This window comes from Mustela putorius, unplaced genomic scaffold (genome assembly GCF_011764305.1).
Source record: "Mustela putorius furo isolate JIRA1106 unplaced genomic scaffold, ASM1176430v1.1 tig00000421_pilon_pilon_pilon, whole genome shotgun sequence".
NCBI classification, from domain to species: Eukaryota; Metazoa; Chordata; class Mammalia; order Carnivora; family Mustelidae; genus Mustela; species Mustela putorius.
In genome coordinates, this window is record NW_025421375.1 from 13,369,225 (window position 1) to 13,384,403 (window position 15,179).

Sequence of the window (15,179 nt, forward strand, 5' to 3'; positions counted from 1 at the left end):
TGCCACTGTGCCCTTTTCAGGCTGGTATGGGTCTGTCCTTGATGGTATAGAAGTAAGAACCTGCAGAGTATATTAAACCAGGATTTTGGGAGTCAAAGACCAACCATAACAACCGTTCCAAACCGAAGGTCTAGGCCAGCGCAGGGAAAAGAGAGCTTAAATTCAGCTAAATGAAGTGAAGGCTGGCTTTCTAGCGAGAAAGCACGGGGAGGAGATGGCTTTTAGATGCCTTTTCCCATCAGTTTTAATTCTTTCCTCACCACTCACCAGCTCTGGGGCCCTGGACAATTTCTTTAACATCCACTGGTCTCATTTTTCATCATCTGTGAAATGAGTATAATGATACCTTCAAAATACCATGAGTGCCTTTCCATGAAGAGTGGATGGATACGGTCGACATGTTGCTAAAAGCTGGGGTGAAATGAGACTTTGCAGAGTGAGTTACAGAATAACAATACTGGTTTGTAAATGGTGGGAATGGGATTTTAAAAAAAGATTTTATTGATTTATTTGAGAGAGAGAGAGAAAGCATGAGAGGGGAGAAGCTCAGAGAGTGAAGAAGACTCCCTGCAAAGCTGGGAGCCCGATGCAGGACTCGATCCCAGGACTCCAGGATCATGACCTGAGCCGAAGGCAGTCACTTAACCAACTGAGCCACCCAGGCACCTGGGACTGGGATTAAATGACCTGTGACCTGACTGCTGAGCCTATGTGGGTGACCGTTACCAAACGCTTGGCACATCCCTCCCACTTGCTGTTAATCCCCCTCCTCCATTCTGAGCACATGTTTTATAAGGTAGAGCCAGTCCATTGAGCCAGTACTGCAGGGCACTCCAGGGCACAGTGTAGAAACATGGGCTTAAGCCTCTGCAACTGAATCATAGGATGCAGGGAAAACTCCTTCACTGAAATCATTTTTCTCACTTGAAAAAAATGATGGAGGTAGAGATTTTACCCCAGACATCTGAGAATCAAAGGAGATGGCCAATCTATCTGGCTCCTAGTAAGTCTTCAATAATCATCACAGTGCCATGGAAATAAGCAATAATTTAGTAAGACTATTTTTCTACTCCGTTGTGGAAAAATGTAATACCATCCATTAACGTAATTGTGCAAATGTATACAAAATAGGAAAAGAGGTAGCGCTTGCTCTCTTGCATTTTAATAACAACATCACCGGCTGTTGAACTGATTCTGTTTCTTTCGCTGACCATCCAGTAGCTGAAATGTGGTGGGGGGAAAGTGCTATCCTTTACGGTCAATCAGGAAAACCTGCACAGTTCGGTCTTTGTGACACTATTAATTCCCTAGCAAAACACCAGGGGATCTCAGAGGTGCCTGCGCAGGGACATAGCAGGATAGGATAAACGGCAACGTAGTCCAGCTTGCTGCTGACTCGTGCATCTGGGGAGGAAGTGGAAAATCCATTTGAGATGGGCCAAAATACGCTTATGTTGGCTCTCACACGCCAAACAGGCAAACCATTTTTATCAATGGCATCATGCAAAAAAATCAAAAGCAGTTTGTTCAAACCTCAGTGATGATTTCATGTGGGGGTAGGGAGGTATAAGTGAAGTTTGAGACCTTTTTACATCCAAATGCTGTCTCGGTGTTCCATCAGAAGGAAGCATAGGTTATTTCCTTCCTATTTTCATCTGAGAAATCGCTTTACTTTAAGAACATCAAACTTTGCAGGGGCGCCTGGGTGGCTCTGCCACCAGGTTAAAGCCTCTACCTTCAGCTCAGGTCATGATCTCAGGGTCCTGGGATCAAGCCCCTAGTAGAGTCGGGCTCTCTGCTCAGCGGGGAGCCTGCTTCCCCTTCTCTCTCTGCCTGCCTCTCTGCCTACTTGTGACCTCTGTCTATCAAATAAATAAATCTTAAAAAAAAAAAAAGAACATCAAACCTTGTAAATATGTTTTGTGACGTTGATAAAGAGGAGCTATTTCTATCTAAACCAACACAAATGAATGTGTTAAAAGCAGAAAAAAAATAGGAAAACTTGAGATCTGATTCATTCATATATTCTTTCATTTCCCAAGTACTCTTAGGCCTCTTTTTGTGTCACACATGGGAACTAAAGTGACAGTAACATTTCCTGAATACTTCTGTGCCTGACATTCCCCTAGCAATCTTACAGACATTACTGCATAGTTTAGTCTTTACCAAATGTATCTCTGATGAGGACTGTTAGGACCTGTATTAATAGATGAGGCTTAGATCAGTTGTAACTTAGATGCAGTCACACACCTGGTTTTCATTGTCGGATCTGGAAAGGTTCACTTGGGCTGTTCCCAGAAGCCAGGCCCTGACCAATACCCCATGCTGCCTTTCAAAACAGATGTGAACTTGTATCTTGGAGCGTTCGGGCTAGCAGGGGTGCTGCGCTCTGTGGGGGCTGGCATGGGGACATGTGGGGCCTTCGGAGAGCAGCCTTGAGGCACTCACCCTGGATCCCAGGGGAGGGGTAAAGTTCCTGGAGAAAGGGACATCTACGTAGGGGCCGAGGATGAGTGGGACTTGGTGAGACATGGGGGAAGGAAGGAGCCAAGGAGAGAGAGAAAGTTTATGACTTGTGTATGAGTGATCCGTGGTCCTTTCGTAGAGCTGAGTACAGTTCAGAATGGCTGCCGTTGAAAGCTGAGGCCGTGGACTTGGAGTGAGATCGGTCTGGAGAGCTAGCATTGTTGAGCAAGTGGGGGTATCTTGAGTTCATGTCTCAGCTTTCACACGGATTCACTGTCAGGAAGCCTCAGGTAAGGGGCTAAGTCACCCTTAACTCCATCTCCCACATGGGTCGACAAATGGATACACCATCTTTCTAGCACACTTGTGAGACTGCACAAAAAAGTAATGGGCATAAAACTATGTTATTACCCTTAGTCTCTATCATTAAAGGAGATACCCAAAATTGAACTCAATTATTTTACACCAGTGAGAAATATCTTTGTTTGTAAGTGTTACTATGACCTCTTCTCTTCATCAGCCCTTAAGGAATAGGGAATCATGTTCTTAGTTAAGCTCTGTCCATTAAATAGCCCATTCAAATGACCTTGAACAGTCATCTTCACATTCAGTCCCTAGCAATCTCATTGATAAACGAGGTACTAGGACTTTAAAGCCTTGTGAGTAGTAACCTTATATAGCCTCTGAAAAGCTTCCAGACCCAAGGAATCTAGTTTAAATCCTGACTCTCCCATGAATTTGCTGCATGAATTTGAACAAGTTACTTTACCTCTCTGCATCTTAATCTCCTCATTTGTAAAATTAGGATAATTGTAGTACCTATCTGATAGAGATATTGTGAAAATTATATCTGAATAAAGTGCTAAGAAAAAGTCGTGCCTGATCGTAGGCACTACTGAAAGGTGCTTATTATTTTCATGATCCTGTAAAGTCACATGAAATTAATCCGTGCATGCTGTAGACCAGCGGGGCTCCAGCAAAGGTCAGTGTGAAGGTTGTAGATCCCTATATTAGTACTCAGCAGAGAACAGTCAATTTAGAGCCATTAATGCAGGCGTGGGCAGGATGGGTGGCGTGGACTCTGTTGTTACCGTGTTTCTACCTAAGGAGACCAGGAGCTTATGGGACACCTGGATGGCTCAGTGGTTAAGCATCTGCCTTTGGCTCAGGTCACGATCCCAGAGTCCTGGGATCAAACTCCACATTGGGCTCTCTGCCCTGCGGGGATCCCGCTTCTCCTTCCTGGCTCTTGTTCCCCGTGGTTGTGCTTTATCGCTCTCTGATAAATAAATAAATAAAATCTTAAAAAAAAAAAATGAAAGAGAACAGGGAGCTTAAAAGGCACAAAGTCTAAAATAAGAAAGAACCACAGAGTGGGCGGGGGGGAGAAAAGCCCCTTTGGAGCTGAGCCTCGTGGGGAATAGCAGTTCCTTTTCAGGATATGATGTTGAGTGAGAAGTTCCATGGTCAGCTCCACGGTCAGACCGCCACACAGAGGGGCAGAAAATCAAAACAAACCACAGAGAAAGGAACAACAGTAAAAAATGGTCACAAAAGGTTCTCTCTGGTTCTCCTGCTACAGAGAGCGGGAGCCGCATGTGTCAGGACTGCTTGAGGAAGCCCCTTGTCACTGCGAGCAGGAGCCCCAAGTCCCCCTGCCAGTCATGCGTGCCTTCCCTGCATGCTTGATCCGTCTCAGTCCCCGTGAGAAAGCTGCCCCTGTTGTCCGTATTGCACATGTCCGTGTAGCTGTGCTGTCGTTTGTTTATATTTGGGAAGGATGCTGATCGCTTCTAAGTCCCCCTGCACTTGGAATCCATCATTTCATATTCCCCAACAACCTTTTAAAGTGAATACTTTTACTTCTAAATTAGAGATGAGGAAGCTGAGATGTTCAGAGGTTAAGTAACTCCTTCAAGGTCCAGTAAGTAGTGGAGCCACTTTGACAGCCCAGGACTGTCTTCTTCCAGTGCTCCCACTGCCCTTGGGTCTGTCCCATCCCCCCTCTAGGTGCTCCCCATGTCACCAAAGGCATTGATGGGGGTGTCCTGGGAGGGCACTATGCCTGGGTGTGCAAAAAGACAAGAACAGAGAGATGAACCTAAGGCTGAGTCCTGCTGAGTGCAGTTCAAGGCATCGTCTGCACCCAGGGTAGCCCTCTAAGCCCATGGTGTGCACGTACCTAATCAGCCTCTCTCAAGGCACCAGTCTGAGAGCCACAGAGGAGCCAGGAAGGAAGGCTGATTCACCCTGCTGTCTGCAGAAGGCTTGCTCCTGGGCTGAAATGCCTTAGGCATCCAAACGTCAGGGCATAGGGTGCTTTGCTACTGATGACTAATTTAGGTGCATCTGGTCAGATAATTTGTTCCATGGGATATTGGTTCTATGTTATTTATGGAGATGTGCTTTGTGGCTTAATAAGGGAGGCGATGATCTTAGAACTGGGTACAGGGATCTGTGAATAGCCAACAGATCTTTAATTGTGTTACTCAGTAATTTTGGTCTGTTTGATGGATCAGTTTTGGGAAGCTTCCACAATGTTTGTGGGTTTGTCAGTTTCTTCCTTTAATTCTGTCAGTTTCTGTTTCGTGGGTTTTGAACCTGTTGTTAGATGCATATATAGGTTTATGATTACTAGATCTTCCATTTTTTATATCATCATGTAAAGACCATCTTTATCCTTAAAATTTTGTTTTGGCTTTAGAGTAAATTATTTTTTTCTGACATAATTATTGCAGTACCAGCTTCTTTGAATTATTGAGTTTGGCATACATTTTTCTCTCCCTCAGTCTTATGTTTTACTATGTTTAATGTGTAGGTCATGAAAAAGAGCGTGTGTGTGTATGTGTGTCTGTGTGTGTGTGTGTGTGTGTGTGTGTAATATATTTTTAAAAAATTCATTCTAGGATTCTCTGGCTTTGGACATACATTTGGCAGAATCTATCTTTTCTGTATGCTGTGATTTTTACTTGGGCTTTTTTCTCCTTTTTTAGGTCCCTCCTGGCCTCCATGTTTAGGAAATTTACATGTTCTGATTCTCTAAGTAGTGATGCTTAAATTTTAAAAGTTGGCTTAACATGTATGTCAATTATACCTCAGTAAGGCTGAAATTTTAAAAAATTGACTTACCTCAGTAAAGCCTAAAATTAATCCCCCCTTATTCTTATAATTGTGGCTCTCTATAGATTATGGCATAAATTAAGGTAATTCAGATACTGTTGTGGCTGGAAGAATGCTAGAAGATTTTATCCACATACCTTGTCCAACAAACCGAAGGACTCAGACATATATATATATACATATATACATACATTTATACATACACACACAAAATTAAGAGGAAGAAAGGAAGATACTGGATCTCATCTTTGCCTTACTGTCCAATATTCCAATATTTACATCATTAGTAATAAGTCCAGTATTGTGCTGATTCCATTTGAGAAATACTTGCTGCATTCCAAAGCAATTAGAATTAGTTGGATCAACACAACCCAGAAGGACCTTGACCCAAAAGGGAAGAGCCATTTGGCAAATCTCTAACCACTTCTATTCTTTTCCACTTTGAGAAAACTTGGTAGGAACTGGAGAAGGTTGTTTGATCCATTGTTACTATAGTTTATAGCTAATGTCAGGTCTTAGTTTGATATCGGATACTAATCAACATAAAGTCCTTATCTCCCCAACTAGTTGTATGAAAACAATGTGTTAATGTATAGTGTGTGTATATATGTATTTATATTTTTACGGAGAGAATGAGTATTCCTTTCATCACATTTTTCAAAACCTTAATGAAGTTTATAATCTGTTAGGGGCCATCGATTTTCCTGTCCTACAAATCAGCTGACTTCTGGCAAGTGCCATTCCCCATCTGTTGAAGTTCCAAGTTCACTTGCTCCTGGAGAAAATGTGTGACCTCATTTTCTTATTTGTTTTCCTTCTTTCTTTCAAAAGCTTCCTTCCTACCAGCTACTTTAACCATGACTGTGGACAGGGGAGATAATGTGAACATATCTTTCAAAAAGGTGTTGATTAAAGAAGAAGACGCAGTGATTTATAAAAATGGTGAGTATGTGTTTCATTTCCTGCCAGCACCATGGTGTGAGACATTAGATAGCATGAAATGTATCGGGTCATTATCCTGGTGCAGTCTTGGGGGCAGATGTTGCAAGCAAAGCTCTTATGATGCAAGACAGTTGAATCTTATTAAAGAAGCTCTATGAGTCACTGTGGTTGGTTGCTTAATTAAGTAGAGATTCATATACATAAATGAATGTACATTCTAAATTTATGAGTGTATAATGTGAAACTGAATGTACAATAGACACCCCCTTATGATGTGATAAGAGAGGGCCCAAATTCAGCCATGTAGACTGAGGGTTGCTTGATTGCAAGGTTAAGGAAATTAGCAGATTGAGCCTGGGAAGCCAACTGGAAGTAGGTCTGGGAGTCCAACTGTGTCTTACAAATCTGTCCAGTTCCAGCTGTGATTTGACACCTTGTGGTGGCAGTTGCCTGATCCAGCTGGAATATTGATGGGGACTATGCTGAGTTCTGTGAGTAGAGAGGACTTCCAGATTGCAGCAGGGATTCTAGGTTATCTCCTGGTTAGCTGATTAGTCGGCTGGGTGTCTGTGCCTGTTCATCTCTTCCTGCAGAAGATAAGCACTTTAGCCTTACCTCTATCTTCATAACTTTGGTGGTAGATCACGTAGACTAACCTATCTGCTCTATCACCGTAACTTTCTCAGTTTGGGGGAGAGCACTGCATGGCTCAGCCTTTTCATTCTTCTACACCCAATATGCTAGAGCACGTTTTCTGTATCCAGTAAGAGCTGATGAAGTGGAGGGGCCAGAGGTTTCCAGGGGAAACAGAGTGTCTGCGTATGACTCACTGTTCTCTACTCTTCTCCCTCACCAGGTTCCTTCATCCACTCAGTGCCCCGGCATGAAGTACCTGATATTCTAGAAGTGCATCTGCCTCATGCTCAGCCCCAGGACGCTGGAGTGTACTCAGCCAGGTACATAGGAGGAAACCTCTTCACCTCAGCCTTCACCAGGCTGATAGTCCGGAGTAAGTGACTGAGAGGCCACAATCTGTGATGATTGGGTCATTAGGATTTTTAGTGGCAAATAACAGAAACTGACTCTGACTACCTGAGCAAAAGCCAGGGGAATTGGTTGGAAGTTTACTAAGGACTCTAGAAAATTGGTAGAATGGCTGACAAAGAAGTTTCCAGAAAAGATAGGCCCCAGGGAAGATCTGGGGCTCAGCGTGGGTGGGGGCAGATGGACTTTCTCTCAAGGAGGCTGAGCTTACTCTAACTGTGCTTCAGCAATGGTTTTCTATTTACTAAATTTGAATTCCCAAGATAGAGAATCGGATAGGCCTAATATATGTCAAATGTCTACTGGCTTACACCAATGAGCTATAGTTGAGTGTGGGGGCAACATACCAAAGCGCAGACTCCAGGACCTCACACTTGAATAGCAGCTTCATTCCCCTAAGAAGGGGGCATCACAGTGAGCTGGGCAGTCTCCCTGAAATGCATCTGATACACGGGGATGAGTTGGGCCTTCTGGATTGGTCTATAGCTAGTTAAACATTCAGTCTCCTGTGAGGCTCTTGGGTAGCTCAGTCAGTTAAGCATCTGACTCTTGATTTCAGCTCAGGTCACGATCTCAGGGTCATCAGATCAGATCAAGCCCCTCATCGGGCTTTGTGCTCAGCATGGAGTCCGCTTAGGTTCTTCCCCCTCCCTCTCTCTCTGATCCTCCCCAGTGCCCTCATGCTCTCTCTCAAATAAATAAATAAATAACATCTTTTTAAAAAAACACATTAAGTCTCTTATAAATCCTACACTGTCCAGACTATTTAACTCTCAAATGGGATTTCTATTCTCATGTTTGAAAATGTGCATGAGTTAGAGAACTAGTAAACTACCTGATCCCTTTTTACAACTATCAAAGTAGAGAGGAACTGTCAACCAGTAGTTGTTTTTTTTTTTTTAAGATTGTATTTATTTATTTGACCGAGAGGGATCACAAGCAGGCAGAGAGGCAGGCAGAGAGAGAGGAAGGGAAGCAGGCTCCCTGCTGCACAGAGAGCCCGAAGCGGGGCTCAGTCTCAGGACCCTGAGACCATGACCTGAGCCGAAGGCAGAGACTTAACCCACTGAACCACCCAGGGGCCCCTCAACCAGTAGTTTTTATAAGAAGTTGATTTATAGAAAGAAAAACTTGCCTTGAACTTCCTGGCTATCCCACGTATTCATGGTATGAAACAACGCAGGTCTAAGTATTTGGGCTGCTCCGTCATTCTAATGATTGGAATCTTACAGTTTTTCTTTTTCTTTGCCTTATATTTATTCATTTGTTCATTCAACAAAAATCTATTAATCATAACTCTGTGCCTAGTATTGTGTTAGTATGAAAATACAAGGATGAGAAGATGAATCACTGTCCCTTGGGTAATTCTCAGAGCAGTTATATCGGCAAATGGATAAATCGTTTTGGATTATGACAGTGGAAGTGTGAAAAGTGTGGTTCATCTGGTTTAGTCCCCTTTTATTCCACTGCTCTCAGGAAGAGTCCAAACGGCAAGAGCACGGTTGGACTTCATTTCATTTAGGTGTTTCTCTCCAGCCTATACAGCACTGCATACCAGGTGTACTCAGAGTCCAGGGAAAATGGGCACATTTTCTAGTCATATCAGAAACACCAGATGTTGACATATGGTAAAAGATTTAACTTTTTTTTTAATGTCAAAACAATCATGACATAATATAGACTAGAATTTGAAACTCACCTGAAGTTTTAAGATAAAGTGAAAGATTTCAAACACATTTTGATCTCTAGCTATCTCTTGAGACTGCTAGGAGCACTCCTTTGCTTCAGAGTATTTTGGTGAAACTGAGAAGCATTGCTAATATCTAAAATAATTCTAAGAAAGTTTGAGTTCTACAATCATCCGGTTTAGGAGTATTTTTTGCCAGTATGATTTACTTGATGTTTTAAGCAATGAGGTACAGCTAACGGTATTTGTCCATTTCTCATAACTCTAGGGTATCTATCCAGGACAAATTGAAACCTAGGAGTAAATCACAAGTTCCTTAGACTTTGTGCCAAGAATCACACTGGTTATATTTATAGCATTTCTTTTCAAAATAAATTCTCTCTCTGACAAAAGATTTCTTAGAACCAATGAATTTATAGGATTTCTCTCTATATGCATGAATATTTGGTTTCCTAAAAATATAAAACCTCAGGGTTTTTGATAAAAATCGCAGAAGCCTGATTGCATCTTGTTGCTTACCAAAAACCATTTTTCCTAGCTTCTCCATCTCTAGGAGATTACCTCAGTTTTCCCTTCAAGCTTTATTCTTTTGTCTTTCTCAGGATGAGGGGAAAAGCTGGGAAAGGTCTATAGATAAGTAGAGAGCTAGAGACATAATTCAGCGTAATAGGAAGCTCATCTTCTTCTCCATGGGCTGCCATCATTAGTATTCAACACGTGCAAATAACTGTGATGTGGCTTTCAAAAAATCACTAATTGTGCAGAAGTATTTTCCCCTTTATATAGTAAGGCATGTAAATATTAACTTTTTGACATTTTGTAGCTTTATCTTTTAAATGGAAGTCTGTAAGAAAGGGTCTGTGTAGACAGTCTTCCTGATTGTTTTAGAGAAAATACTGATAACCAGGAATTCTCGCCAAAGAAATTATTACATCAGCTGTAGGCACAGGTCCAACCTTACCACCGTGAGACTAACATTCAGGGACAAAGACACTCGTTCCTATCAGATGAGAAATTAAATCGCTGACCACAGAGGGTCATCCCAACGCCCCTGCATTTTTTCCTTATATCAGAAGGTGTCTTTGGACCTAAAAAAATCATCTAAAATCACTAAATGTTAGAAAGAAGTAACCAGTAAGTAAAAATCTAGGAACATTTAACCATTCTTGTACTTTAGGTTTTGTATAGCTTGTTCTACTTTCTGTATTTTTTTTGGGGGGGGGGGGGTGGATGCTAGCAGCTCCTGCTCGCTCCTTCAGCCACATCTTGTCTCTACAAACTGTGGACCACAGGTTCTCACACTCTGGCGTGCATTAGAATTATCGGGAGGACTTGGTAAGAATAGATCGCTAGGCCACCTCCAATTCAGTAGGTCACGGATGGGGGCTACATTTGAGATTTGCATCTCTAGCAGATTCCCGGGTAATGGAGAAGCTAGTGATCAGGGATCACACTTGGAAAACCATTGCTCTAGCTCTGATCGTACCTGCAGCTCTGGAGAATGCCAGGCCTTCCTCCCCTGCCCTACCTTTGCTTGGAACACACTTTGCAGCCTATCTTCTTTGCTAATTATGTGGTCATGCAGGTCCTACTTGCATACCACCTCCTCCAGGAAGCTTTCCTTTCATCCCCAAGATAGGATTAGGTACTCCATGTCTCTCTCTCTTTTTAAAGATTTTATTTATATATCTGATAGGGAGACACAGCGATAGAGAGCACAAGCAGGGTGGAGAGGGAGAAGCAGGGAGCCTGGCTGTGGGGCTTGATCCTAGGACCCTGGGAACATGACCCAAGTGGAAGGCAGATGCTCAATTGACTGAGCCACTCAGGCACCCCTCCTTGTCTTTGTTGCTATCCTTATTTCCTGTTTCCCACAGAGGACTATTAGCTTTTAAAGAACTGAGATTGTTAAAAAAAAAAAAAAAAAAAAAGAACTGAGATTGTATTTTGTTTCTCTTCATTTACTCATGTCTATTGAAATGACTGCCATGTTGTAGGTGTTTAGTAAAGGTTTATGGAATGAGTGTGCTCTACTCAGCAGAGCCTTGTTTTTCTTAAAAGGATGTGAAGCTCAGAAGTGGGGACCTGAATGCAACCGTGTGTGCACCGAGTGCAAGAACAACGGTGTCTGCCATGAAGATACGGGAGAATGCATTTGCCCCCCTGGGTTTATGGGGAAGACCTGTGAGAAGGGTAAGTCAGGAGCGCTTGATGAGCAAGTTCCACATTTAAAAAGCCGTCATTGCTGGACGTAGAATTTTAACTCTGGACACTGTTGGGAACAGAAACTAAGTGGCCCATGTTAGGCCATGTAGGAACTCGGTGGGAATTGGAAAAAAGCACCCTTTCCTAAAGGTTCTTTATTGCCAATCAAAGTTGTCCCTGCCGCAGCTGAGATTGGATTGTTTTCTGTTTTCACTAGTCTAGGGGAGACCCGTAAAAGAAGACCCATACATTTCAAGGGGTTGAATATTTGACTCTGACTCATCTTTTTCTCCCACCAAAGCTTGCGAGCTGCACACATTTGGCAGAACGTGTAAAGAAAGGTGTAGTGGACCAGAGGGCTGCAAGTCCTATGTGTTCTGTCTCCCAGACCCCTACGGGTGCTCCTGTGCCACAGGCTGGCAGGGTCTACAGTGCAACGAAGGTACGTGCCAGTCACACCCCTGAACAGAAATGTTCCAGCACGTACACCCGGGAGACCCAGCTTGCAGGAGATCAGAGCGAGGGATGAACCTGGACTGTTCACTCTGCAATCCAGTCCTGAGCTATGGGTTTGTTTGTTTTTTTAAAAGATTTTATTTATTTATTTGACACAGAGCAAGAGAGACAGTGAGAGGGGGAACACAAGCAGGGAGAGTGAGAGAGGGAGAAGCGGGCTCTGATCCCAGGACCCTGGGATCATGACCCGAGCCTAAGGCAGATGCCTAACAACTGAGCCACCCAGGGGCCCCTGAGCTACAGGGTTTTGAATCACAGATGTTTTCATTGCAAGTTAATGATGCTTTCATAATTAAGCATAAGACTCTGGACTAACGTTAGAGAAAGTGTTTTTCCTGCACATTATCTAGGGTTCTTATTAAAACACAGCCTCTTATTCCATAGGTGTGGACTGGGTCCTGGGGTCTGAGTTTCCCCAAACTCCCAGATGGTGCTCCACGGTGCTGGTTTTCAGATCACATTTGAGTTGGAAAGGCCATAGAGATTTGTATTTTTTTAGTGGACTCTAGATATCAGAGCTCTGAGGTCCTATCCAGACAGGATTTGGGCTTTGAAAATAGAGGAAGAGCTTTCTTCTGTGGACCCACTAACATCAGCTCCTAGGCACCCACAGACTTCGTTTTCTCCCTTCGTCTCTGTTCACCATGGTTCTGGGGTCTTGGTTTACAGCGTGCCAGCCGGGTTATTACGGGCCAGACTGCAGGCTTAGCTGCAGGTGCACCCACGGGGAGCTGTGCGATCGGTTCCAGGGATGTCTCTGCTCTCCAGAACGCCAAGGGCTGCAGTGTGAGAAAGAAGGTAAAGCAAGGTAACACTGTAATTAGGGCCGTGTTTAGCCTGTCTGCGCTGGGCTTTGCCGGTTTTAATTCTTGCCCAAATTCCTCAAGCCCAAATTCCTCAAGCCACTCTTCTGTTTCCATCCAGAAGTTGGGAAGAATATACCCCAAGTTCTAAAGGGCAGCATTCTTGTCCTTTCCTACGGGCCCTCCTCCCGGGCTTCATTCCTCCTTCTGCGAGAGGAAACCACGTACCCTTTGTGGAGCAGGGAGTGATGACTGGCGGGCGAGGGCTCTGCCTACCCCGTCTGCTCCCTTCCAGGGCACCCATCTTTTCCCAGGGTATGCACAACAGGGGAGAATTCCTTTGGAGGGATTTGGACAAAGGCTATTTTTGAAAAGAAAGATAGAAAAAGGAAGCAAAAAGAGAAAAGATGAAGCCTCAAAGCGCAATTTTAAGTAATTCTACTTCAGAAATTACCGTAGAGCAAGGGGTCCACAAACCCTGACCCACAGGCCATTCAGTCCGCCATTTTTTTTAACAACTTTATTGAGATATCGTTTCTATACCATGAAGTTCATTCCTTGTAAGTGTGCAATTGAGTGATATTTACAGAGTCGTGCAGCCGTGACTGCAATCTAATTTTAGGATGTTTCTAATTTTAGGATGTTTCTGCTCCTTCAGAAGAGACCTTGTACCTATTGGCTGTAGATCCCATTCTCCACCCCCCCACCCTGCCCCCTGGCAACCCTGAATTTACTTTTTGTCTCTATAGAATGACTTATTCTTGACACTGCATAAACAGTAGATGGGATCACCCATTACGTGGTCTTTCGTGACTGGCTTCTTTCACGGACCATACTGATTTTGAGGTTTAACTGTGCTATAGCACTTATCCTTTTTATTTCCCCACCGTCTGTTGTTGTAAAGAAAATTTGATTGGCAGGAGCCATACTAATTCGTTCAGAACATGTACTCGCTAGCTGCTTACACTCTACATCAGGGTTAAGGAGTTCGTGATTAGAGAACTTCCAGTCCGCAGAGCTGAAAATATTTACTGTCTAGACAGAAAAAGCTTCATTCTTCCTCTAGAATATACTTTATAAAATGCAAAGAAACATATTTTTATATATTTTCCCAAAATTTAAAAATAATGAACCTATATAATAACTTTTCCAACCCTACAAACCTAAATGTTCCAGAAGGAAATCTACACTCAGAGCAGCAAGACCAAGACCCTTACAGCTTTTTGTCTGTTCGTTTTTAAATTCAGAACAAATATGGGAGGAAAATACCAACAATTGTTTTCTCAAAGGCTTTGGCTTCATTTTACTGTGTTCAGTCCCCCCCCCCCACCCCACTGTTCGGACTTCTGGCCACAGGGCAGGAACCTGGGAGGGTCTAGGAAGGGAAGGAAAGGCCTCGGGGCTGCGGGCGGCCAACACGCCCAGGGATTTGACTTTTCAATTTCATGCCCGCTTACCTTTGCTGAGCCTGAAGTTGTGAAAGGTGGGAAACCCTCAGACCGAGATGCAGGCCCCCGGCTTTCAGATAGCAGCCCCGCACCCCGCTTCCTGGCTTCTCCTCCATCTCCACCTGCAAACGCGCCTTCCAGCCGACTGCAGGAAGTGCAAGGCGACAGAGCAGGAAAGACTTAACTGCCTTCAAAGTGTCAAAGCGCTTTTTAAAGTTCCTATGCGAATCACTTCTTAAGCCGAAAAATCTGGTAGATTCTAATCACAATCCCTTCAAGTCTACAGATAGATCAAGGAATTACCCTTGTAATTATTAGACCTCTTTCCTCCCTGCTCCGTACCTTTTACTCATCGCGTTCTAGGCCCGGGAATCAGGACAACAATATAAAATATGAATGTTGTGTTCAACACGGCCTCAGCGCCTTACCCCACCCCCACCAGTATCCAACAGCTCGTAAGTCTCCGCTGCTCTTGGGGGGCATTTCCATCACCCACAGTCTTCATGAAGTGCTGGACTGGTTTCTACTGTGTCTCACTTTTAGTTACAAAGGTCTGAGGTTCTCTAAGACCCTACAATTCAGAATAAAATCGTTGTATTTCAGAATTATTCATTCTCTACCACGTAGGTATTAGGCAAAGAGTCCTGATACCCTTGTTGATACCAGAGACAGTGTCTTTCAGTATTGGTAGAAACACTAGTGACTGGGCTCTTGCCTTGAAACCAGTTTGAGGGACTAGTTCTGTTCCACTTTGCTTCTTGCGTGTGTCAATGTTCCTCATTGCTCACCACCTGCAGATTCAGGGAGCTCTGTCTTGTAGAGCACAAGGGAGGCTCACGTTGGTCAGCGACGTTGTGGGGTTGTTTGCAGAGTCAAAGAGGACCGAGTTTTTGTTTTGTTTTTTTTTTTTTTTTTTTTTTTTTTGGTCAGCATTCTCTTAAAAAATAA

The 15,179-nt window shown here is 43.5% G+C and overlaps 1 protein-coding gene across 2 annotated transcripts in view; it reads left to right on the forward strand.

Annotated features, from left to right (window-relative positions):
- TEK (TEK receptor tyrosine kinase) overlaps positions 1-15,179 on the forward strand; it is a 96,051-nt gene that overhangs the window by 46,220 nt on the left and 34,652 nt on the right. For both annotated transcript variants that reach the window (XM_004761779.3, XM_004761780.3), the window contains exons 3-7: positions 6,418-6,528; positions 7,385-7,537; positions 11,321-11,452; positions 11,766-11,906; positions 12,650-12,778. In XM_004761779.3, coding sequence (XP_004761836.1) covers positions 6,418-6,528; positions 7,385-7,537; positions 11,321-11,452; positions 11,766-11,906; positions 12,650-12,778 — 666 coding nt within the window. The remainder of the gene's footprint in view (positions 1-6,417; positions 6,529-7,384; positions 7,538-11,320; positions 11,453-11,765; positions 11,907-12,649; positions 12,779-15,179) is intronic.